The sequence below is a fragment of the Rhinoderma darwinii genome, chromosome 12, assembly GCF_050947455.1.
Source record: "Rhinoderma darwinii isolate aRhiDar2 chromosome 12, aRhiDar2.hap1, whole genome shotgun sequence".
Lineage (NCBI taxonomy): Eukaryota > Metazoa > Chordata > Amphibia > Anura > Rhinodermatidae > Rhinoderma > Rhinoderma darwinii.
The window spans coordinates 76,528,472-76,549,474 of NC_134698.1; the positions used below are offsets into that span (position 1 = coordinate 76,528,472).

At 44.0% G+C, this 21,003-nt stretch overlaps 1 protein-coding gene across 3 annotated transcripts in view; it reads right to left on the bottom strand.

Annotated features, from left to right (window-relative positions):
• Window positions 1–9,769: 9,769 nt before the first annotated feature.
• The window catches only part of TXNDC16 (thioredoxin domain containing 16), a 42,435-nt gene continuing 31,201 nt past the window's right edge, over window positions 9,770–21,003 (bottom strand). For 2 of the 3 annotated variants that reach the window (XM_075844126.1, XM_075844127.1), the window contains exons 18-21: window positions 19,140–19,278; window positions 16,133–16,293; window positions 13,655–13,845; window positions 9,770–10,695 (exon numbers count right to left, since the gene is read on the bottom strand). In XM_075844126.1, coding sequence (XP_075700241.1) covers window positions 10,445–10,695; window positions 13,655–13,845; window positions 16,133–16,293; window positions 19,140–19,278 — 742 coding nt within the window. In that variant the 3' untranslated portion in view covers window positions 9,770–10,444. Of the gene's footprint in view, window positions 10,696–13,654; window positions 13,846–16,117; window positions 16,294–19,139; window positions 19,279–21,003 lie in introns of those variants that run through there. The other variant, XM_075844128.1, reaches the window with a different exon arrangement.

Sequence of the window (21,003 nt, forward strand, 5' to 3'; positions counted from 1 at the left end):
ATTGGAAACCGCATGCGTTTTCACCATAGATGACGCAGATACAGTTGAATCCAATGCTGAAGCAAGGAACCGTCATCTCCCTGCTTCAGCATTCACTATGTGAAGCGGCCATGAATGGCTTGGCACAGACAGGCGTGATGCAGTGACATCATCAACACCTGTCTGCGCCGAGCCACTCACAGCAGAGAGGAGGAACAGGGATAGGTGAATATTTAATTTTCTTTTTATTAGGCACTACGGGATATTATAGTGTATGGTGGCATTATACTTTATGTGGGCAGCTAAGGGGGCATTATGCTGTATGGGGGCAGCTAAGGGGGCATTATACTGCATGGGGTAAGCGATGGGGGCATTATACTGTATGGGGCAGCAGTGGGGGCAGCTAGGGTGAAGCTGTATGGGGGCAGCTAGGGTGAAGCTGTATGGGGGCAGCTAGGGTGAAGCTGTATGGGGGCAGCTAGGGAGAAGCTGTATGGGGGCAGCTAGGGTGAAGCTGTATGGGCTTTATACTGTAGGGGGGACAGCTATAGGGGCATTATGCTGTATGGAGGAATTAGTGTGGGCATTAAATTTTATGGGGGCAGCTATTTGGCATTATACTGTGTTGGAGGAACTTTGGGGTAATATACTGTGTTGGGGGCAGCGACAGGGGCATTATACTGTGTGTGGGGTTCTATGGGGAGAAACTATGGGAGCATGATACTGTGTGGGCTGAACCGGGTGTGTATGGGCAAGAATTGTGCTAGGTTAGAGGCGTGCCGCACCGGTAGTCCCTCTTTGTGATACTTGAAAGTGCTTGAAACAGCTGCCGGATTATCAGACTCTGGATCATCACATGCCGGATTAAAGGACTTTCACTGCACATTTGCCGAATTTTTTCATCTCTGGATCGATTTTATTTTGCTGTGTAAATCTGCCTCTACCGTAATCATCCTAATTTCCTAGTGAAATGTTGCGAGACTGAATATGGAAATGTAATTTGAATGCACGGCGCTTTCTTAGGAAAATCAGTGAGCGGAAGGATCAGATTTATTTTTGTGCCGAAATGTAGATATAATAGTTTAGACGCCTCTGACCTGTTATGGATGGGATTGTAAATGAGTTAACCCCTGTGTTCACACGTTGCGGCAAGACCGAAACCACACTGACATGCGAGTCGGCGCAGTTTTCAAATTCAGTGCAGCTAAAAGCAGTTTCGTGGTTAATGCCCGCACGGTACAGTCGGTATCAGCTGCAATATCGCAAAGCCATTAACAATCAAACTGTTTTTAGCTGCACAATTAGAAAACCGCGGCAATTTGCATGTCGGCACAGTTTCAGCCTCTCCACGGCCGCAACACGTGGACACCGCCAAAGGGGTTTTCCAATTTCAGCAAATTAAGATTTAAATAATGAAAAATTCTGCAACTTTCTAATATACTTGGTGTATCAATTTCTCAGTTTTCAAGATTTCTGCTTGCTGTTATTGAATGGGAACCCTCATAGTTTACTCACAGGCTGAAAAACCTGTCCTGGTAATGTTAAGACCACTCAGGTGCATGGCTCGTTACAGTGTAGTCAGTGTTTTTTGTCATTATCGAATCCAAAAATTAGGCGTTGGCGCAAAATTGCAGAAAAAAAGCATTTTTGTGGCATGAAAACTCCACAAAACCTGTACGAGTGAATATATCCTTGTTGGAAATCTGTCTTGTAAGCACCTGTGTGTCTATCACATGGCCAGAACAAATTTTCTCATTCAATAACAGCAAGCAGAGATCTTGAAAAGCAGAATGAATTGATGTACAAAGGATATTAGGAAATGGCTTTAATTTTCATCATGAAGGTGAATTATTTGCAGAAACGAAGAGGAATACCTTTTTAAAAGAATTTGTCTGGTCTTTGACAAATGTTTCACCAATGGATGGGGGGAGGGGTGCCTACTCGGGACACCCACTAATAGTTACGTCGCGCAAAGATCTTGGCAGTGGAGGACTGCAGGGTCCTTATAAAGACTAGATAGTATGGCCAGGATATTATATCCTACCAATTGAAAGTATATTACGGACCAAGAGCTCCCTGCGCAATATAGATATAATATAACGCTGCATTATGTTATATATTCCATATAAAGAACACACTCTATAGTAGATTTCATACTTTGTAGATAATGTCTGCCGCCTATAAACAGAGCAATCATCTTTGATACCATACACAGCACAATGCAGTACCGCCACTTTAAGAGACGTCACTATGGCGACTTCCCGGCCCAGTCAGCCAACACATAAAATGATCACTGCTTTTGTACACAGCCGTTTATAATAAACATTCCAATTTCTGATATTTTTGTTCTAATTTAAGCCTAAATCCGGGGTACCACATCCTTTCAGCTCCAAACATATTGTTGTAGAAGATACGCTATCAGCCCGGTCCAACGCAAAAGACAGAGGAAGGGAAACAACCATTGTATTCCGAGCGCCTGCATCGCCCCCACGCAGATAAAAAGCGTATTTCATGTAGCAGGACAAGGACTGGTTTATAAAAATCTATATAAAAATAAAAAAAATAAAAAAGGATTTCCTATATTCAAGGACACATACCAAAAAAAGCGGGTGAAAAGCCGCCGGTATCACTGGAGAAACAAAGCCACAGGTCGCGATAGACAAAAAAGATTTTCATGGTACTTTTTTTTTTTTTTTTTTATCCCCCACGATTTGTGACACCCTCATGGTAAGGGATCAGGCACTCGGCAGAAAACATGCGGCTCCCTAGTGCAGAGTCCCGCGACCATCATGTGCCGCCATATAGTGTGCCGTAGGTTGCCAGACGTACCGAAATATTCTCCCCTAGAAGCGAATCTTCCTTATAGCTCCGTACAAATGGAGTCCAATAGCTATAGAGTTACAGTAAGTGTCCATATACGTGTATGGGCGCCATATTACATAATTTGCCCATGTAAAAGGAGCCCTAAAGTTCACACCATTTGATATATTAATTCATATATATGTACGCATATATATTTAAAAAAAATCTCATTGTTACCCAGAATTCTCTGCTCCTGCATCCTGCCCAGGCTCCAGGGATGACGTTTCATCCCATTAGTCCAGGCTGGAGGACGCCAGAGGGACGCGTCGCTATGGCTATGGGTAAGTATAAGCTTTTTTTTTTTTAAGTTTTGTTTTCCGAAGCGGACATTCAGGCTGAAAAACTGCACCACAATTTGGTGTGGTTTTTCAGCCGTAATTCCGTGCAGGGAAACAGGGCAGATGCGCTGTGTACTTTTACGCTGCGTATCCGCCCTGTGAGAACATAGCGAAAAGAGGACCCACCCGCTCCAGGAGCTCAAGAGCGGCTTTGGTGGACCCGGCGTGTCCACGTATTACAGGGTTGCGCAATGATTTAAATGGCTAGCTGTAGTCCCCCCGGCAATAACAGCTGACAGAGATCGTGGTATCGCTCGGTGTGCATCACAGGTAACATAAGTGAACACGATCGCAGTGCGACCTCAAAGTTGCCACGACCGCGACACCACAGTCCCAAGAAATCCAAACCCACTGGACATTTTGCGACTTTTGTATCGTGGTAAGTTGCATGCTGTAAAGCGACTACATTCACTTACATGCGATGCAGTTAACAGGATGTAGCGATAATTGACAAAGCGACATATGTCTTGCGCAAAGTCGCTGTGCAGCCCAAGCCTAAAACGACAATTGCAGTGGCTGCAGTTAAACCCATTGGTAACAAATAGGATACATTCGCCCTGAAAAAAATCCGCAGCTGGAAAACCGACGCATTAGTTCGAAGTTTCTGCAACATAACGCCCGCGATGTGTTGACAAACAATCTCATGCAAGTTGACAGGGAAAACTCGTATCAAATGTTATACACGATTGTCAGAAATTGGGGAAGGGACAAGAATTGTATTTCTGCGTATCTTACAAAACGCATAAGAATGTTAGATTTCTTGGAAATCGCAAGATCGTGGACGCATGACTCGCGATGTTATGACATTTCATAGATCTCATGACAATTTATCAGGCGTGGGGCCGTGGCCCAAAAAAATTGCTAAATATATATATATATTCTGGGTGTATGTGCAGCGTAGGTTCCCACCTCATAGAGGTCGCCTTGTCGTGGCATGTTGGCTCACACAATTTGAACAAAATGTGCGCTAAGAACCTCCCTATTGTGAGTAGATTTAGCAGTAATGCAGATTTATTTATATTTAGCGGCTTAGGCCCCATGCACTCGACCGTAAAATCGCCAGTAATTACGGGCCCATTCATTTCTATGGCCGACGGACACCTTCCCGTATGTCTATTGGAGGGTGTCTGTGCCGTAGAAACCTGCCGAAAAAATAGGACATGTCCTATTTTTTTATTTTACGGACCGTGCTCCTATACTTTATAATGGGAGGACGGCTCATAAGAACTGCCGACTGCCCGCGGCCGGCCGTGCCTGTAATTATGGGCACGGCCGTGTGCATGAAGCCTTAGGTGGTATTAGTGTTCGCAGAGTGCTGTCGCCATTTTCGTGAGTGCTATATATATATATATATATATATATATAGATAGTAGTAGCGGACGCTGACACCCCCCTCCCCCAGATCTCACTTCAGAACAATCCTCTCATAGATCACAGGGGAGATTTACTAAGCAAAATGCACCAAGAATTAGACGGCATGGTGTGCACCAGATTTATTATGTGTTTTAGTCACTTTTCCATAGAAACATATCCTGAAAAAAAAAATCCTCACCTTTTTTACAAATTCTGAACTAAACCTTCTATTTGTAGTCAGACACTTACCCCTCAGTCTTTGGCCTTCACCTACAAACTGCGCATGACAGTCAGGAGTCAGCAGGTTACACACAGCTACGACCACTGTGCACTGATTACACAGCACAATAGGGAAAAGTCTGCACCTCCCACTGGTCTCCAAACATGAAACTACAACTCCCAGCATGCCCTGTCATAGCATGCTGGGAGTTGTAGTATTGCAACAGCTGGAGAGACATTGAAAAAACAAACGCAAAAACAGTTGTGTTTTTTTAAAGAAGGACCACCATTGTAGTTTCCGTACATTTTCCTAGAACTGACATTTTTTTTTTGTGCTCCAATGCATCCAAGATATAAAATGGAGCAGCTTTGCAATAGTTGATTACAATTCTTCTACCGTTTTGTGTCCTCAGCTCCTATGCAGACCTGTGTGTCCCCATAGTTACAGAATACAAACAAAACCTGGGTACTCTGATCCTACAGTGCATGGAAAAGAGTGCCACAATTTCTTGCAAAACAAAATCTGGCAACCCTTTTAAAGTTTTAATGGGTCAACATTTCTTGCTTGCTGTCAGTGAATGGGAATATTCGTGTCTCCAAAACCTGTACTGGCCTAGGCCTGCTCACACAGTAGGTTGTTACAATTTATCATAGCTCTCTCTCCTAGCACTGTGTAAGATGACATGATCAAGACACATCTTAGGAAATTTGAACAAAAATGTCGTGATTTAGGCCCCACGCACACGACCATAATAATCGTCCGTAATTGCGGACCGTAATCGCAGTACGTAATTACGAACCCATTCACTTCTATTGACCACGGACACCTTACCGTATATTAGCGGGAAGGTGTCCGGGCCGTAGAATCGTACCGCAAAAGATAGGACATGTCAGTTCTTTTGCATTTTACGGGCCGTGCTCCCATACTTTATATGGGTGGCTGTCCGCGGCCGTGTGCATGGGGCCTTACTGACAGCAAGAAGAGATCTTAAAAATGGTGGGGAACTGAAACACAAAAGGGGGAATTTATTAAGATCGGCGTTTCATATGCCAGTCTTACTCTCAGTCCGCTCCGGCCTCCCTGGATGACGTTTCAGGCCATGTGACGCTGAAACGTCATCGAGGGAGGCTGGACTGCATGAAGAAGGAGGGCGTTCAGGGCAAGTATGTTCTTTTTCTGGCTTTGCGATTTTTGCGGAGTAAACGCTGCGAATACGCCGCAAAAGTCGCAACGCTTGGCTTTCTGTTGCGGGTTTTGCATCCCCATTGAATTCAATGGGGAAAACCCGCAGCCGAAAAATCAATGAAAACGCAGCATAAATTGACATGGGGAGTAAAATTCCGCACCGCAGGCCAATTTATTAATGTTTGCGCTGACGTTTTTTTCCGCAGCGTGGGCACGAGGTTTACTAAATCTCATCCTCTTTGCTGCTACTGTAAACGTTGCGAATCTGCATGTGAATGTGGCCGAAGAGTGGAAAACCACTTTATTAACAAGGCAATATTTTTGTCAGCTGCTGAGGAGCAACTACCAGAATTGTAAAAAGAAGCAGCAAATGTCAGAAGCGGCGCTGCGCTTTATAGACCAACGACACGACTGAGAAGAGCGTCTGTAACATTTCCCAGGAGTGTTTGTCTGCGGACAAGAACACAGAACGGTCACTAGAAAACATGAGGTTCAGAACAACAGCAGAAACCAACATCTGTTTCTCTTACGATCATCTCTCAGGATTATCTAGGAATAAATGTACAATATCACCAGTGCTGAGATTACATGTTCTGATGATCCTGTATTGTGGCGTCTCCTCCTGGAAATGATGTATGAATAAATTGACAGCTGGGCATTACCATTCAATGGCGCGTGCACCTACACTGTCCAATCACTGCTGACACACCTGAGTGAATGCTGATTCGAATACCTTGAGGGGTGCAGTTTTCAAAATGGGGTGACTTCTGGGGACTTTCTAATATATAAGGCCCTCAAAGCCACTTCAGAACTGAACTGCTCCCTGAAAAAATGGCCTTTTGAAATTTTCTTTAAAATATGAGAAGTTGCTGCTAAAGTTCTAGGCCTTGTAACGTCCTAGAAAAATAAAAGGACGTTCAAAAAACTATGCAAACATAAAGTAGACATATAGGAAATGTTAACTAGTGACTATTTTGTGTGGTATTACTATCTGTTTTACAAGCAGATACGTTTAAATTTAGAAAAATGCTAATTTTTGCACATTTTTTCAACATTTTGGTGTTTTTCAGAAATAAATACCAATATTATCGACCACATTTTTTCACTAACATAAAGTACAACATGTCACGAGAAAACATTCTCAGAATCGCTTGGATAGGTAAAAGCATTCCAACGTTATTACTAAATAAAGTAACACGTCAGATTGGAAAAAAATCGGCTGTGTCCACAAGGCCAAAACAGGCTGAGTCCTGAAGGGGTTAAGTCACGAGAACGGACAGCTCCTCTATACTACACCACACAGGGGAGCTGACAGCTCCTCTATACTAAACCACACAGGAGAGCGTACAGCTCCTCTATACTACACCACACAGGAGAACTGACAGCTCCTCTATACTACACCACACAGGAGAGCTGACAGATCCTCTATACTACACCACACAGGAGAGCTGACAGCTCCTCTATTCTACACCACACAGAAGAGCTGACAGATCCTCTATACTACACCACACAGGAGAGCTGACAGCTCCTCTATTCTACACCACACAGGAGAGCTGACAGATCCTCTATACTACACCACACAGGAGAGCCGACAGCTCCTCTATACTACACCACACAGGGGAACTGACAGCTCCTCTATACTACACCACACAGGAGAGCTGACAGCTACTCTATACTACACCACACAATAGAGCTGACAGATCCTCTATACTACACCACACAATAGAGCTGACAGATCCTCTATACTACATCACACAGGAGAGCTGACAGCTCCCCTATACTACACCACACAGGAGAGCCGACAGCTCATCTATACTACACCACACAGGCGAGCTGACAGCTCCTCTATACTACACCACACAGGAGAGCCGACAGCTCCTCTATACTACACCACACAGGAGAGCTAACAGCTCCTCTCTACTACATGACACAGGAGAGCTGACAGCTCCTCTATACTACACCACACAGGAGAGCCGACAGCTCCTCTATACTACACCACACAGGAGAGCTAACAGATCCTCTATACTACACCACACAGGAGAGCTGACAGCTCCTCTATACTACATGACACAGGAGAGCTGACACCTCCTCTATACTACACCACACAGGAGATCTGACAGCTCCTATATACTACACCACACCACACAGGAGAGCAGGCAGATCCTCTATACTACACCACACAGGAGAGCTGACAGATCCTCTATACTACAACACACAGGAGAGCTGACAGCTCCTCTATACTACACCACACAGGAGAGCTGGCAGATCCTCTATACTACACCACACAGGAGAGCTGGCAGATCCTCTATACTACACCACACAGGAGAGCTGACAGCTACTCTATACTACACCACACAATAGAGCTGACAGATCCTCTATACTACACCACACAATAGAGCTGACAGATCCTCTATACTACATCACACAGGAGAGCTGACAGATCCTCTATACTAGACCACACAAGAGAGCTGACAGCTCCTCTATACTACACCACACAGGAGAGCTGACAGCTCCTCTATACTACACCACACAGGAGAACTGATAGCTCCTCTATACTACACCACACAGGAGAGCTGACAGCTCCTCTATACTACACCACACAGGAGAACTGACAGCTCCTCTATACTACACCACAGAGGAGAGCCGACAGCTCCCCTATACTACACCACACAGGAGAGCCGACAGCTCATCTATACTACACCACACAGGCGAGCTGACAGCTCCTCTATACTACACCACACAGGAGAGCCGACAGCTCCTCTATACTACACCACACAGGAGAGCTGACAGCTCCTCTATACTACATGACACAGGAGAGCTGACAGCTCCTCTATACTACACCACACAGGAGAGCTAACAGATCCTCTATACTACACCACACAGGATAGCTGACAGCTCCTCTATACTACATGACACAGGAGAGCTGACACCTCCTCTATACTACACCACACAGGAGATCTGACAGCTCCTATATACTACACCACACCACACAGGAGAGCAGGCAGATCCTCTATACTACACCACACAGGAGAGCTGACAGATCCTTTATACTACAACACACAGGAGAGCTGACAGCTCCTCTATACTACACCACACAGGAGAGCTGGCAGATCCTCTATACTACACCACACAGGAGAACTGACAGCTCCTCTATACTACACCACACAGGAGAGCTGGCAGATCCTCTATACTACACCACACAGGAGAGCTGACAGCTCCTCTATACTACACCACACAGGAGAGCTGACAGCTCCTCTATACTACACCACACAGGAGAGCTGACAGCTCCTCTATACTACACCACACAGGAGAGCTGACAGCTCCTCTATACTACACCACACAGGAGAACTGACAGCGCCTCTATACTACACCACACTGGAGAGCTGACAGATCCTCTATACTACACCACACAGGAGAGCTGACAGATCCTCTATACTACACCACACAGGAGAGCTGACAGATCCTCTATACTACACCACACAGGAGAGCTGACAGCTCCTCTATACTACACCATATAGGAGAGTTGACAAGGTGCCCTTTAAAGAGGTATTTCTTATGACATGTCAATAGGATGGTGGGGACCCTCATCTTCTTGAGAATGGTCCGGTTTACGACCCTGCAGTCAGACTGGCACCAATGAGTGATTTATGACATGGAAAACCCACTTAACCACTCTATGTGATTGGGATTTTACTTCAATGACAAAGGATAATGGCTATGACAATCCATATGATAAAAGGTGGTGGTTGTCACTCTTAAAAATGCTCCAGGCAGTAGATGTGTAACTCTCAATCCATACAAAAAATAAATAAAAAGAACAAATCCACTAATATTCCATGTGGTAAAATAAATTTATTAAGGATGCAAAGGCACAATCCATGTTGGGATGGGGACATTTTTGTTACAAGTCCAAACTAACATCACTTTTGCCTGAATGTATAAAACGGTTTCTGTGTTGATGTAGAGATGTAACGTGAAGCTCCTGGACCCCAATACAAAATCTATTATTACCCCCCCCCCCCCCCCGCCTCATACCTACCATGTACCATTCATAATACTGGTGTCTTCTTATGCAGCAGTGGGGCCTTTGGGCCCACTCAGGCACCAGGACCCGGGTGCAAATGCCACCTCTGCACATCCTACAGTTATACCGTGTTGGTGCCTAAAGCAGATATCCATTTGTGGTGTAATAATTATATGTAAATCACTACTCCATAGATATTGCGTATTTGCTTCCTTACAGTGACTTCACCTTAGATGCATAGTCTAATAATCACTGACATACTGGTAAACTTATATAAAGAATCCAATGTGAGCAAGCAAAGCTGCAGAGTAAAGCATGGTGGAGAGACAGAGCACCTGCTCAAAAGCAGCCAACAAAGAAGAAAGAAGGTAAGCAATACCTATAGTGACCTGTAATTTTTACCAACTGGACATCGACTTATATGGACAAATAAGACTGTTTTACGGACACTGGATGCCTTTGTTGACCTCTACAGGTCTTTGTTCATAGCTCCTCATGTTGGCCCGTTTCTTCTTCGCTGTCTAAGATCTTTGGAATAGTTCCCCGTAAGCTTGTCGATGTCCTTTGCTGCTTCTCCTCCCCGTCTTTGGTGGACAGTGCAGCCTTTTTACTTCTGACGACTTTCATATGTATCCGAATCTTCTGAGCAGCCAAGTTTGGATCAGCCTCGTCCATCATGGCAAGGAAATCATAGTGTGGAAGTGGAGCCCCCCAATCATCTTTAGATAAAAAGTCTGTAAAAGCAACAATAAAAATATTGGTCCACACCAGAGGACAACAACGATGAAAACATTGAGCGTCTAAGCTCCATTCACTTCAATTGGGCTGAGCTGCAGTACCAGATATATCCACAATTACATGGATGGCGCTGTGTCTGTTACAACTGAGAGGGTAGGAATCTCAGGGGGTTCTGAGGGCTCAGACATGGCACACGTCACACATTGATGGTCAATTTTAGGGATAGGCCATCAATGTTATACCCTAGAAAACCCCTTTAATTCCAACTTGAATGGCTGCATACAGACAAACCCTTATCCACAGTGAACAATTCCCTGCACGCAGCAGAGACATAAATGAAGCTCCATTGATACCAGAAGAATCGCTGTCTACGCTGATGAATTATTTAGAATAATTATTTCAGTAAAATCTCCGCAGCATTTACAGCACTTCCTTTGTTTTAACAAATCTGGAGTAGACAGAAATAATGGCTCTATGGCTAATTAGACATAATTAGGTTTAAGGGAAGGAAACCAAAGTACTCAGAAGAAAGCTGCGGAGGCACAGCTGTGCCATAAACACTTCATACACACAGAGCAACTGTTATACTCAACCGCAAGTCCAGCACTGCTACACTCCGGGGCAAAACTGATACACTATGTTATGCCTAGTGCAGGACCTTAAGGGGCGGAGCATGACACAGGAATTCAAAGAACACCAAAGGTAGAATCCCTGTGTCATGCTCCGCCCCTTAAGGTCCTGCACTAGTCATAACGTAGTGTATCTGTTTTGCGTGAGATGGTTTTTTTTAACCCCTTAACGACCAGGTCTGTTTGGTCCTTAAAGCGACCCTCCAAACCCAGGACAGCATTTTAAATATGAATGAGTATATGGAGTAGTATTATCTGGTGCTCTCCGGTTGTGCCATTAATCCGCCGTTTTAGAGTCCCCTTTGTGCTGTCCCAAAATGTCTGATGCGCTTCTAAGACTATGAGTCTGAGACACTCCCACTGTTCCCGTATTGGCCAGAGCTGCTCATGTGAGCAGTTCTGTCCAATCCGTGAACAGAGGGAGTGTCTTAGAATCAGTTCGAGAAGCGCTGTGGCCATTTTGAGACAACACAGAGGGTACCCTAAAAGGGCGTATCCACGGCAGAGGGGGGTAACTGGAGGGCACCCGGTAATATTACGCCATATACCCCATCACATTTATCATTTTGTCCTGAGACCGGAGGGTCGCTTTAATAACCAAACCATTATTTATTTATTTTTTTCATCCTCACATTCCATGCGCCATTCTGAGATCCATAACTTGTTTATTTTTCCCTCGATATAGCCATATGAGGGCTTATTTTTTGTGGGATGAGTTGTATTTTTTATTGGTATCCTTTTAGGGTATATAATACTTATTGATTAGCTTTTATTTATTTTTTTGATGGGGGAATGCAAAAAAACAAACAAAAAAAAAGCACGTTTTATTTATAACATGCGCCGAATAGTATAGCTTATACATTATGTTGGTTCTACGGGTCGTTACGATTTCGGTAGTACCTAATATGCAGGTTTTTTTTTTTACGGTGACCCATTTTTACAAATTTTTGTATTATTAAACTTTATTAAACTACATTTACCTTTTTTTTTTTTGTTCCACTAGGAAACAAAGCAGCAATTTTTCGATTGCTTGGATAATGCTATGGAATTCTTAGTATAGTGTATCACTGACAGGCAGTGGTCTAACAGACAGTTACTGATGGCAGATCTGGGTGTCTTTGTTAGGCCACTGGTTGCCATGGTAACCCATTATTGACCACGGCATCTAAGGGGTTAAACTGCCAGGATCTGAGTAATCTCCAGACCCGGCAGGATCATAGCGGTGTATAACAGCCATCCTCTTGCAGCTGATCGTGGGGGTACTGTGGCAGTACCCACGAGATCTGAGTGACGCATATATCAGTCACGATGAGGGAACTAGCACTCGCTTGTGGCGGATTTATCCGTTGCTCATCGTTAAGGGGTTAAAGGGCAAATATACTTTTATGAGTCGTCCTCTTCTGTTGAGTTGTTACAAACTCTTTACAGCTTTTCTATCTTTATCTGGGAAAGTTGGGTGACAATACACATGGCTGCCAGCTCTTACAGGGGTTGTCACTTAGCTTTCCAAGATAGCAAATCTGCCAAAAAAACATCCCATGTCACTGCATAACTAAGCAGATTTGACATTCTGTAAAATGGAAACAACAACTTAGAGAGCTGTTACAACAGCCATATTGGTTGTCACCTTACATCACTATAGCCAGACATGGCTATGACTAAGAACTAGAAAAAAAAAAAAAAAAAGGAAACGTAACCATCCCCCCCTTTCAGTCTGCACAGATTTTAACTTTATAGAGCAGAAGTTTGTGCCCCAGTGCTGCTCTTCCTACTATAGCTGAGGACAGGAAGTTGCAACCATTGGCAGCCATTTTATTGCTATGGGCACCAGTCTTTGGTCACTCGTCACGCATAATGCATACAATAATATAAAACTCCGAAAACATACTCATAGGCTAATTGATTTTCTATGAAACTGGCTCTAGTGTGTGTTTGCAACTGGTAAATTAGATCTGTGCTCCATTGGGGTCAGGGAATGGAGACAATATATGTATCGCACTGCGGTGTGTGCTGGGGATTTACAAGCTACGAGAAGAAAAAACCCTTCCTGCTCCTTCCTCTCCGTGTCCATCTAGTGTATGTTACTCCTGTGCCTACTTGGATTATTAGACAAGGGTAAGGCTCTACTACTCTGAGGTTGGAACGCCCACATGACAGCCCACACGCCAACTATCAATGCAAACTCCCCATCTTAGGATTTCCATTCATTTCAATGGTTTGTGCAAACATATAATTCAGTTTTCCGGCCACTGCGCTGCATGCAGGATGCCCTCTACCGACACAACGCTACACTCAGATAGACAAACATTATATGATTGTGACTCACAGACGGGAACTTCCTCTCCAGCTTTTATCATTTCCAGCCAATATAAGATACTGACTTCATTGATCTGCTCATCTACGGGAAGAGCAAAGACTTGTCCTAGTGAGTCAAAAGTAATCAGGACAAGCTGAGGCAAAGGTGGGATTACACTGAAATACGTCTTCAGCACGACATACCCCGCCGGAGTGTTCTCTCTGTAAGAAAGTGAACAGAGAGCAGGTGTTGGGATTCAGGATGTACGGTAACAGGCCAAGTGTACAGAGAAAAAGATAAGTCGATCTCAAGTTATTATAAAAGTGCTTTAGAGTATATTAATAATGTGAAAACTGTGTTTTAATATCTTCCTTCTAGGTTTAATTAAGACTCATTGAAGTTACAGGCCCAAAGCCTGAGGCTGCACTACTGAGAGATTCTGATGACACCACGTCCCTTTATGATTTGTCATGTGCAGTGTTGTCATTCAGACTTTTATAGAGTCCTCAAGAGCTGGAGCCGCGGTTTGCTGGCTAATAGAGAGGGGTCCCGAGCGGGGGGCCTCCTTTATGTTGGCCATATGCCTTAATAGCCCTTTAATCATTTTCTAAAAAAAAAAAAAAAGATCTTCAACTTTCTAATATACTATGGAGGGGATTTGTTAATGGAGTTGTTCAGGTTAGGGGCTGATTTTTATACTGATGACCTATCCACTGAATAGGTCATCAATATATGATCGGTTGGGGTCCGACACCCAGACCCCGAACCGATCAGCTGTTCAAGTGAATATGAGCAGAGCTGCAGTAACCCAGCACGGCCACTAAACAATGGTCGGAGCCTCCTGCTTCCGGCACTGACCACTCATAGCCTCCGGCACCTGGAGTCAGCCAGAAAAGCTGATCGATGCAGGGTCCAGTTGTCAGACACCCACCGATCATATAGTGATGACCTATCCTGTGGAAAGGTCATCAGTATAAAAAACAGCCCCCAACCTGGACAACCCATTTAAGACTGGCATTTCATATTAAACTGCACTGGAGTAAAATCAACGGCGCATGCCATTTATAAATAAATTACCCCTTTTTTTTCTATACCTGTCCATTTTCAAGATCTTTGCTTGTTTCAGTGAATTTAAAGCGTCTCTGTCACCACATTATAAGTGGCCTATCTTGTACATGATGTGATCAGCGCTGTAATGTAGATTACAGCAGTGTTTTTTATTTAGAAAAACAATCATTTTTGACGGAGTTATGACCTATATTAGCTTTATGCTAATGAGTTTCTCAATGAACAACTGGGCGTGTTTTACTTTTTGACCAAGTGGGCGTTGTACAGAGGAGTGTATGACGCTGACCAATCAGTGATCAATCACCTCTCTCCATTCATTTACACTGCAGATAGCAATATAGCTATATCGCTATGTGCAGCCACATAAACACACTATAACGTTACTGCAGTGTCCTGACAATGAATATACATTACCTCCAGCCAGGACGTGATGTGTATTCAGAATCCTGACACTTCTGTAGTGTCTGTATGATATCAACAGCAAGGCAAGCGTAATCTCGCGAGATTACGATGTAACCTGTCATTTAAAACGAGATTACGCTTGCCTTGCTGTAAATATCACAGAGACGCTACAGAAGTGACAGAATTCTGAATACACATCACGTCCTGGCTGGAGGTAATGTATATTCATTGTCAGAACACTTGAGTAACGTTATAGTGTGTGTATGAGGCTGCACATAATGATCTAGTAAGTACGCTATCTGCTGTGTAAATAAATGGAGAGAAGTGTATGTTGCTAATTGGTCACTGATTGGTCAGCGTCATACACTCCTCTGTACAACGCCCACTTGGTCAAAAAGTAAAACACGCCCAGTTGTCCATTGAGAAACTCATTAGCATAAAGCTAAAATAGGTCATAACTCCGTCAAAAATGATCGTTTTTCTAAATAAAAAACACTGCTGTGATCTACTTTACAGTGCCGATCACATCATGTACAAGATAGGGCTCTTATAATGTGGTGACAGAGACGCTTTAAACATTTTTACTCAGACTGTTCTGTTAGACCTTCTGCGCTATTCTAGCCATCATAGTCAATAGAATATATTGCGATCCATCATGACCAGTCACATCCAAAGGCCTGTTCTGAACATGTCGAAGTAACATAGGTGCAGGGCTCAATACCGCGTGTCAGCGCACTCGCTTGCCTTGCATTTGTAGCAGTTGGACATGATAAACGGACTGAATAATTCCATTCGATGACCGACTTCACTGTACAATGGAATCGGTGACAACAAAATTCCATGTTTTCCATAAAAACTGTGTGCTGCTTCTCTAAAATATATATTTTTGTACATATTTAGCACGCATTTTTTGCAGCATTTTTGCATGATTTACCCCGCAGCGGTAGAGTTGCGGCTTCCATACTCATGAATGTACCCTATATGAGGCCCCATTAATATGATGCAAGTAAAAATAAACATTACCTGTCTGTTACTTACAGATTTAACCAGCAAGTCATATACTGCTCCAGGTATATCCCTCTCACCAAACTCAAAATGTGTTTCTTGTTGTGGGAGCTAATGACGCCATCGGAGAAGAGGATGAGCAGGGGCTTCTGGCGCTTCAGCAGGGCGGGGAGTGACTCCACAGTGACCTCTGGCTGCAGAAACACCAAGAAGTGAAGCTCTGTTGGACTTGGTATGAGCTTGAATACAAAGCCTGGCCAGTATTAACTATTTATTTCTTGTCAAAATAAAGCTATGGTAGTTGAGGGAAATAAAAAACTCAAGATCAAGACCGATCCTATCCGATCGGCACTCTGGTATTCGGGCTGCAGGTTGTTAAAGGGGTATACACTACATATCTGCAAGGATTAGAATGAATCTCCCTGTGAAGCGATGTAGTTCTGATTGCAGCAAAAACTGTTAATCGGCATGACCTGCATTCCCTCATCTATCATTAGCCAAAGCAACTGCAAAGAGTGTCTCTCGCTCTGGAGGACCCGGAATGTCCATGCATTACCCCGGCAGCCGCTGGTTTCAATATGACCTGTGTCATACTTAATTTCACCTGTGGCGATGCTGCAGGGAAACTGGACAGATTGCCGCTGATTGCTGGGTGTCCCAGCAGCTGGACATCTTGTGATCAGCTAATCATTAGGGAACCCTTCTAACAAAAATGGATTGTCGAATGAGAATAACCCCTTTCAGTATTAGAAGACTTAAAATGGTATGCCACTCACAGTTGTATGAGATTTCTATTATTACCCATTCTGCAATATTTTCAAGTCACATGCAATTTTTTTTCTCCACAGGATAGGTATATCGGTGGGGCTCCGGCTACTGGTTCTCTGTAAGAGATACAAGTCCTTTGGTGTTTTGATTCTGATGAGACGACATGTCCTCCATAATGAGGTCATGTCACATGACTGCACTGGCCAATCGCTGACTTGGGAAGTTTTTTCACTATGGGCACAGTTAGGGCCACAGTTTAGTGATGTTCATCATTGCGCTGGGAGCCACCTGTATGACCACTTTCAGGGTGTTCTCCGCTTTGGACAATCCATACTTGTTAGAAGGGTCACTTGACAATAAGCAGATCATAAAGTATCCCCCTACTGGGACCCCCCGTGATCAGCTGTAATCTGTGGGGAAACCTGACAGTAAGTGTTCAATTTCCCTGCAGCGCCTCCACAGGGACAATGAAGTATTACAGAGTGCCCATTCATATCAATGCGTTGTCTGTGTAATACAGGACAGGTCAGGTCCCCCAGGGCGAGAGACGCTCTTTATAAGTACTCTGGCCAAGAGATGAGGATTCTGAACAGAGGATCCCCCTCTACTAACTCAGAATTCCCTAATAGGGTATATAAAAGTAGGTTTTTGAAACCAGACACCCCCTTAAACATGTTCCACTGCCTGGTTACACATTGGGTATAGGTATAATGGGTGCTCTATGATGTCAGAATGCACCTGTAATACTGATCCCATTGACATACCTTATAATCTCCAACAATTATATACATACACATCAATGCAAATGTTGTAATAGTCAAAATTTTACAAAAAGTCGTGTTTGTAATTGGAAAAATTAGCAAAAAAATTAAAGATAACCATTAAAAGCCATTGCTGCGTGATGTACTGCTCGGCTTGGGACAAACAGAATGTAAGTGACTGGTAATAATATAGGAATATGGAGATGTCCCCATTGAGGATCAGAGCGCCATAATTACCTCCCCTAATGAAGCCCTTGGCAGAGTTGTGTATGTGAAGTGCGCCAGTGATGGAAATATCCTCCCTGTATACGCAGTTCTACATTACGGCTGGGGCGGGATAATTATCGGGTCCCAAAGGTGAAAATATGACATCAATTACAAGATCCATTACTGGAAGACGCGGATTATGGGAAGCGGTCACGGCGCGGGTCAATATTTTAAAATTAGTTTTAGAGCTTATTATTTTTTAAGACTAATTTACAAAGAGATGAATGTAATTTAACAGCTGCTTAGTGATGGACTCTGGAACGGAAAAATATTCTGGCCAAAAGCATTCTAGGAGAAAACCATTATCATCGGCATCGTACCTTATCATATGTTAGTCTGGGGTCTTATAATTATCAGTATTCCTCTCCAATTTGTCTATGTGTAACAGAAAAACAAGCAGAAAGCAGCACAAAGTATTTCAGGAGAGTGACCTGTTCACTCGTGATTCATTTAAAAAGGACGGGGTTGTCATAGATGGGGTAGCATCATGAACTGAGACATGCGTGAGGACACAGACCGCGTTTCCTACTGGAAGGACCAGAGTCCCCCCCATAGTACAGGGTATTTCAGGGTAGTAGTGAGCTGAGCTTGTGGGAGGCAGTGACTGGTCCACTCATGCCATGTTAGTGAGCCCAGGACTGCAAGTAATAAGGGCATGATGTAAGGAGAGGAAAAAAGACGAGTAAGAGATGATAGACTATTTTGTGAAAAAGCAGTACAGAGTATTTCAGGGGAAAACGGTGTTTAATCCTGTGGGAGTCAGAACCTCATATTGAATGGGCACAGTATCCTAGAAGCGCAGAGAATTTCAGGACAGGCGTTTGCCCATTTTACAAGTGTCACTGCACAATGGTCCAGCAGCACAGAGTATTTTAGAAAAAAAATGTGTATATTTTGTGGAGGGAACCTGACCTCATATATGAGAGGACAGGACTTTATGAGGAGGAACTACAGACAACTGAGAGGTCACAGACTGAAAGCAGAAGATGCTGTGTTCTCCAGCAGCACAGAGTATTTCAGAAGAAAATTGTGCTGATCTGTCCACTCTAAGTGATTATATCAGTGAGGACGCGGTTGCATGTGACAAGGGCTGCGTCATGATGTGAGGAAAAAAAAAAGATAAGAGGAGTGAAATCCAGCTATTCTATACACTGTGCGGGGGAGGGGCTCACGTGCGGGCTGTAATTATATTTCTGCTATTTTTGATCACTGGAAACATATCTTATTAAATGCATAACACTCACAAACTCTCCAAGAAGTTCCTGTGTTAGAAGTGGAAGGATTTCATCTGCGGGAGTGTTGTGGATGGAGACGACGTTGACTTTCTGTAAGGAGCGCTTGAAGAACAGGACAGCGGGGGGAAGCGCGCCATACAGCTGTGCCCTAAAGGAAGGAGAATACAATGTTACATCACCGATAATTCATATGAGATAATGACGCCGGACAGAATGAGATAGAATAAAATTAAACTGCTTGTGATGTAGACAGGATTCACAAAAAGGAAGATCGTTGCTAAAGTTCTTTAACTTTCCATTTTCAAGATCTCCGCTTGCTGTGAGCGGTGGCTCTGGTGACTACTGGGGTAGTGAGGAAGTGCCAGCTATGACTACAGTGACTACTGGAAGTCGGAACGTCGCCTACTGTGACTACTGGGGAAGTGAGGGGGTCGTCTGCTATGACTACAGGGGAAGTTGGGAGGGTCGTCTTCCGTAAAAGTTTTAACGCTCCTGACACTTTTTTTTTTTAATTGACAGAAAAAAAAACACTCGACAAAATGTGCGGTAAAATCGCAGGAAAAAAACGTGGCAAAAAAAACTGTAAATGAATGAAAAATATTCTCCCCTCTTCATCCCCCCCTTTATGTGCTCGGTCCCTACACTCTTCACCTCAGCGCCCCTGTTCATGACTCTTGCAAATGATAAAGATATATTTATTATCCCCATTTCCTTAACGGGTTTGTCCGGGAAATGAATTTTTTTCTTATGGGCTACAAATGAAATAAAACAAAAAAGCAATACTTACCTATCCTTGCCCCCAGCGATACAGCGCCATCGCTCCGGCGGCAGTCCCGGTTGTTGTTTACACGCACGTAGCATGTTACTGCTGCAGCCAATCAAAGGGCTCAGCGGGGCTCTCTGGCGACTAATCGGATTCTGGTATAATGCCAGAAATACAACATATGGCCACTGAGCCCCGCAGAGCCCTCTGATTGGGCACCAGGACTGCCGCCAGAACGACAGCGCTGGATCGCTGGGGGCAAGGATAGGTAAGTATTGCTTCTGTGTGCTGTCCGTGATTTTCAACGCACCCCTTGACTTCAATGGGTGTGTGATGTGCAAACTACGCACAAGAAACGGACAAACGCTGCGCGAAAAACACTGAATGTCTGAATGGACCCGTTGAATTGCATAGGTCCATGTGACGTCCATTGTCTTAACGCGCGTAAGGCCTTATTCACACGAACGTGTCCGTTTTGCGCAGCGTTTTTCTTGTGTTGCGGTTCCGTGTGACATCCGTGTACGGTGCACGTCTGCATTTCTTACACGCGTATGTCACGCGTTTTTTACGTCAGCAAAAAAAACGGAAGGAGGTGGTTTGGTTTTCTCATCATTTCTTTAGCAACTGTTGCGTGAAAAACACTGAATGTCTGAATGGCCTTATTGAATTGCATAGTTCCGCGTGACGTCCGTTGTTTTAACGCGCGTAACACAGACGCGGGATACGCTTGTGTGAATAAAGCCTTAGGATACATTCACACAAGCGTGACAGATTTACGCGCGTAAAAAACGCACAAATATCTGTCCGTGTGGTTTGCGGTACGCATCAGTGTGCTTTGTGAGTGGCATGAGTTTTTCACGCACTCGCAAAGCACTTCTTTTTTTTTTTTTTCAAAGGAATTGATGCGCCTCCGTGTGCGGTTTCTGGTTTTCACGCACCCATTGATTTCAATGGGCGCGTAGGTGCGTCAAAACGCACCAATATAGTACATGCAGTGAGTTTCACGCAATGGACTCTTGCTGCGTGAAAACTCCTGCATGTGTGAATGGCCCCATAGAAATCAATGGGTCGGTGTGCTGCGAGTGATTTCCACGCATAGCACAGCCGTAA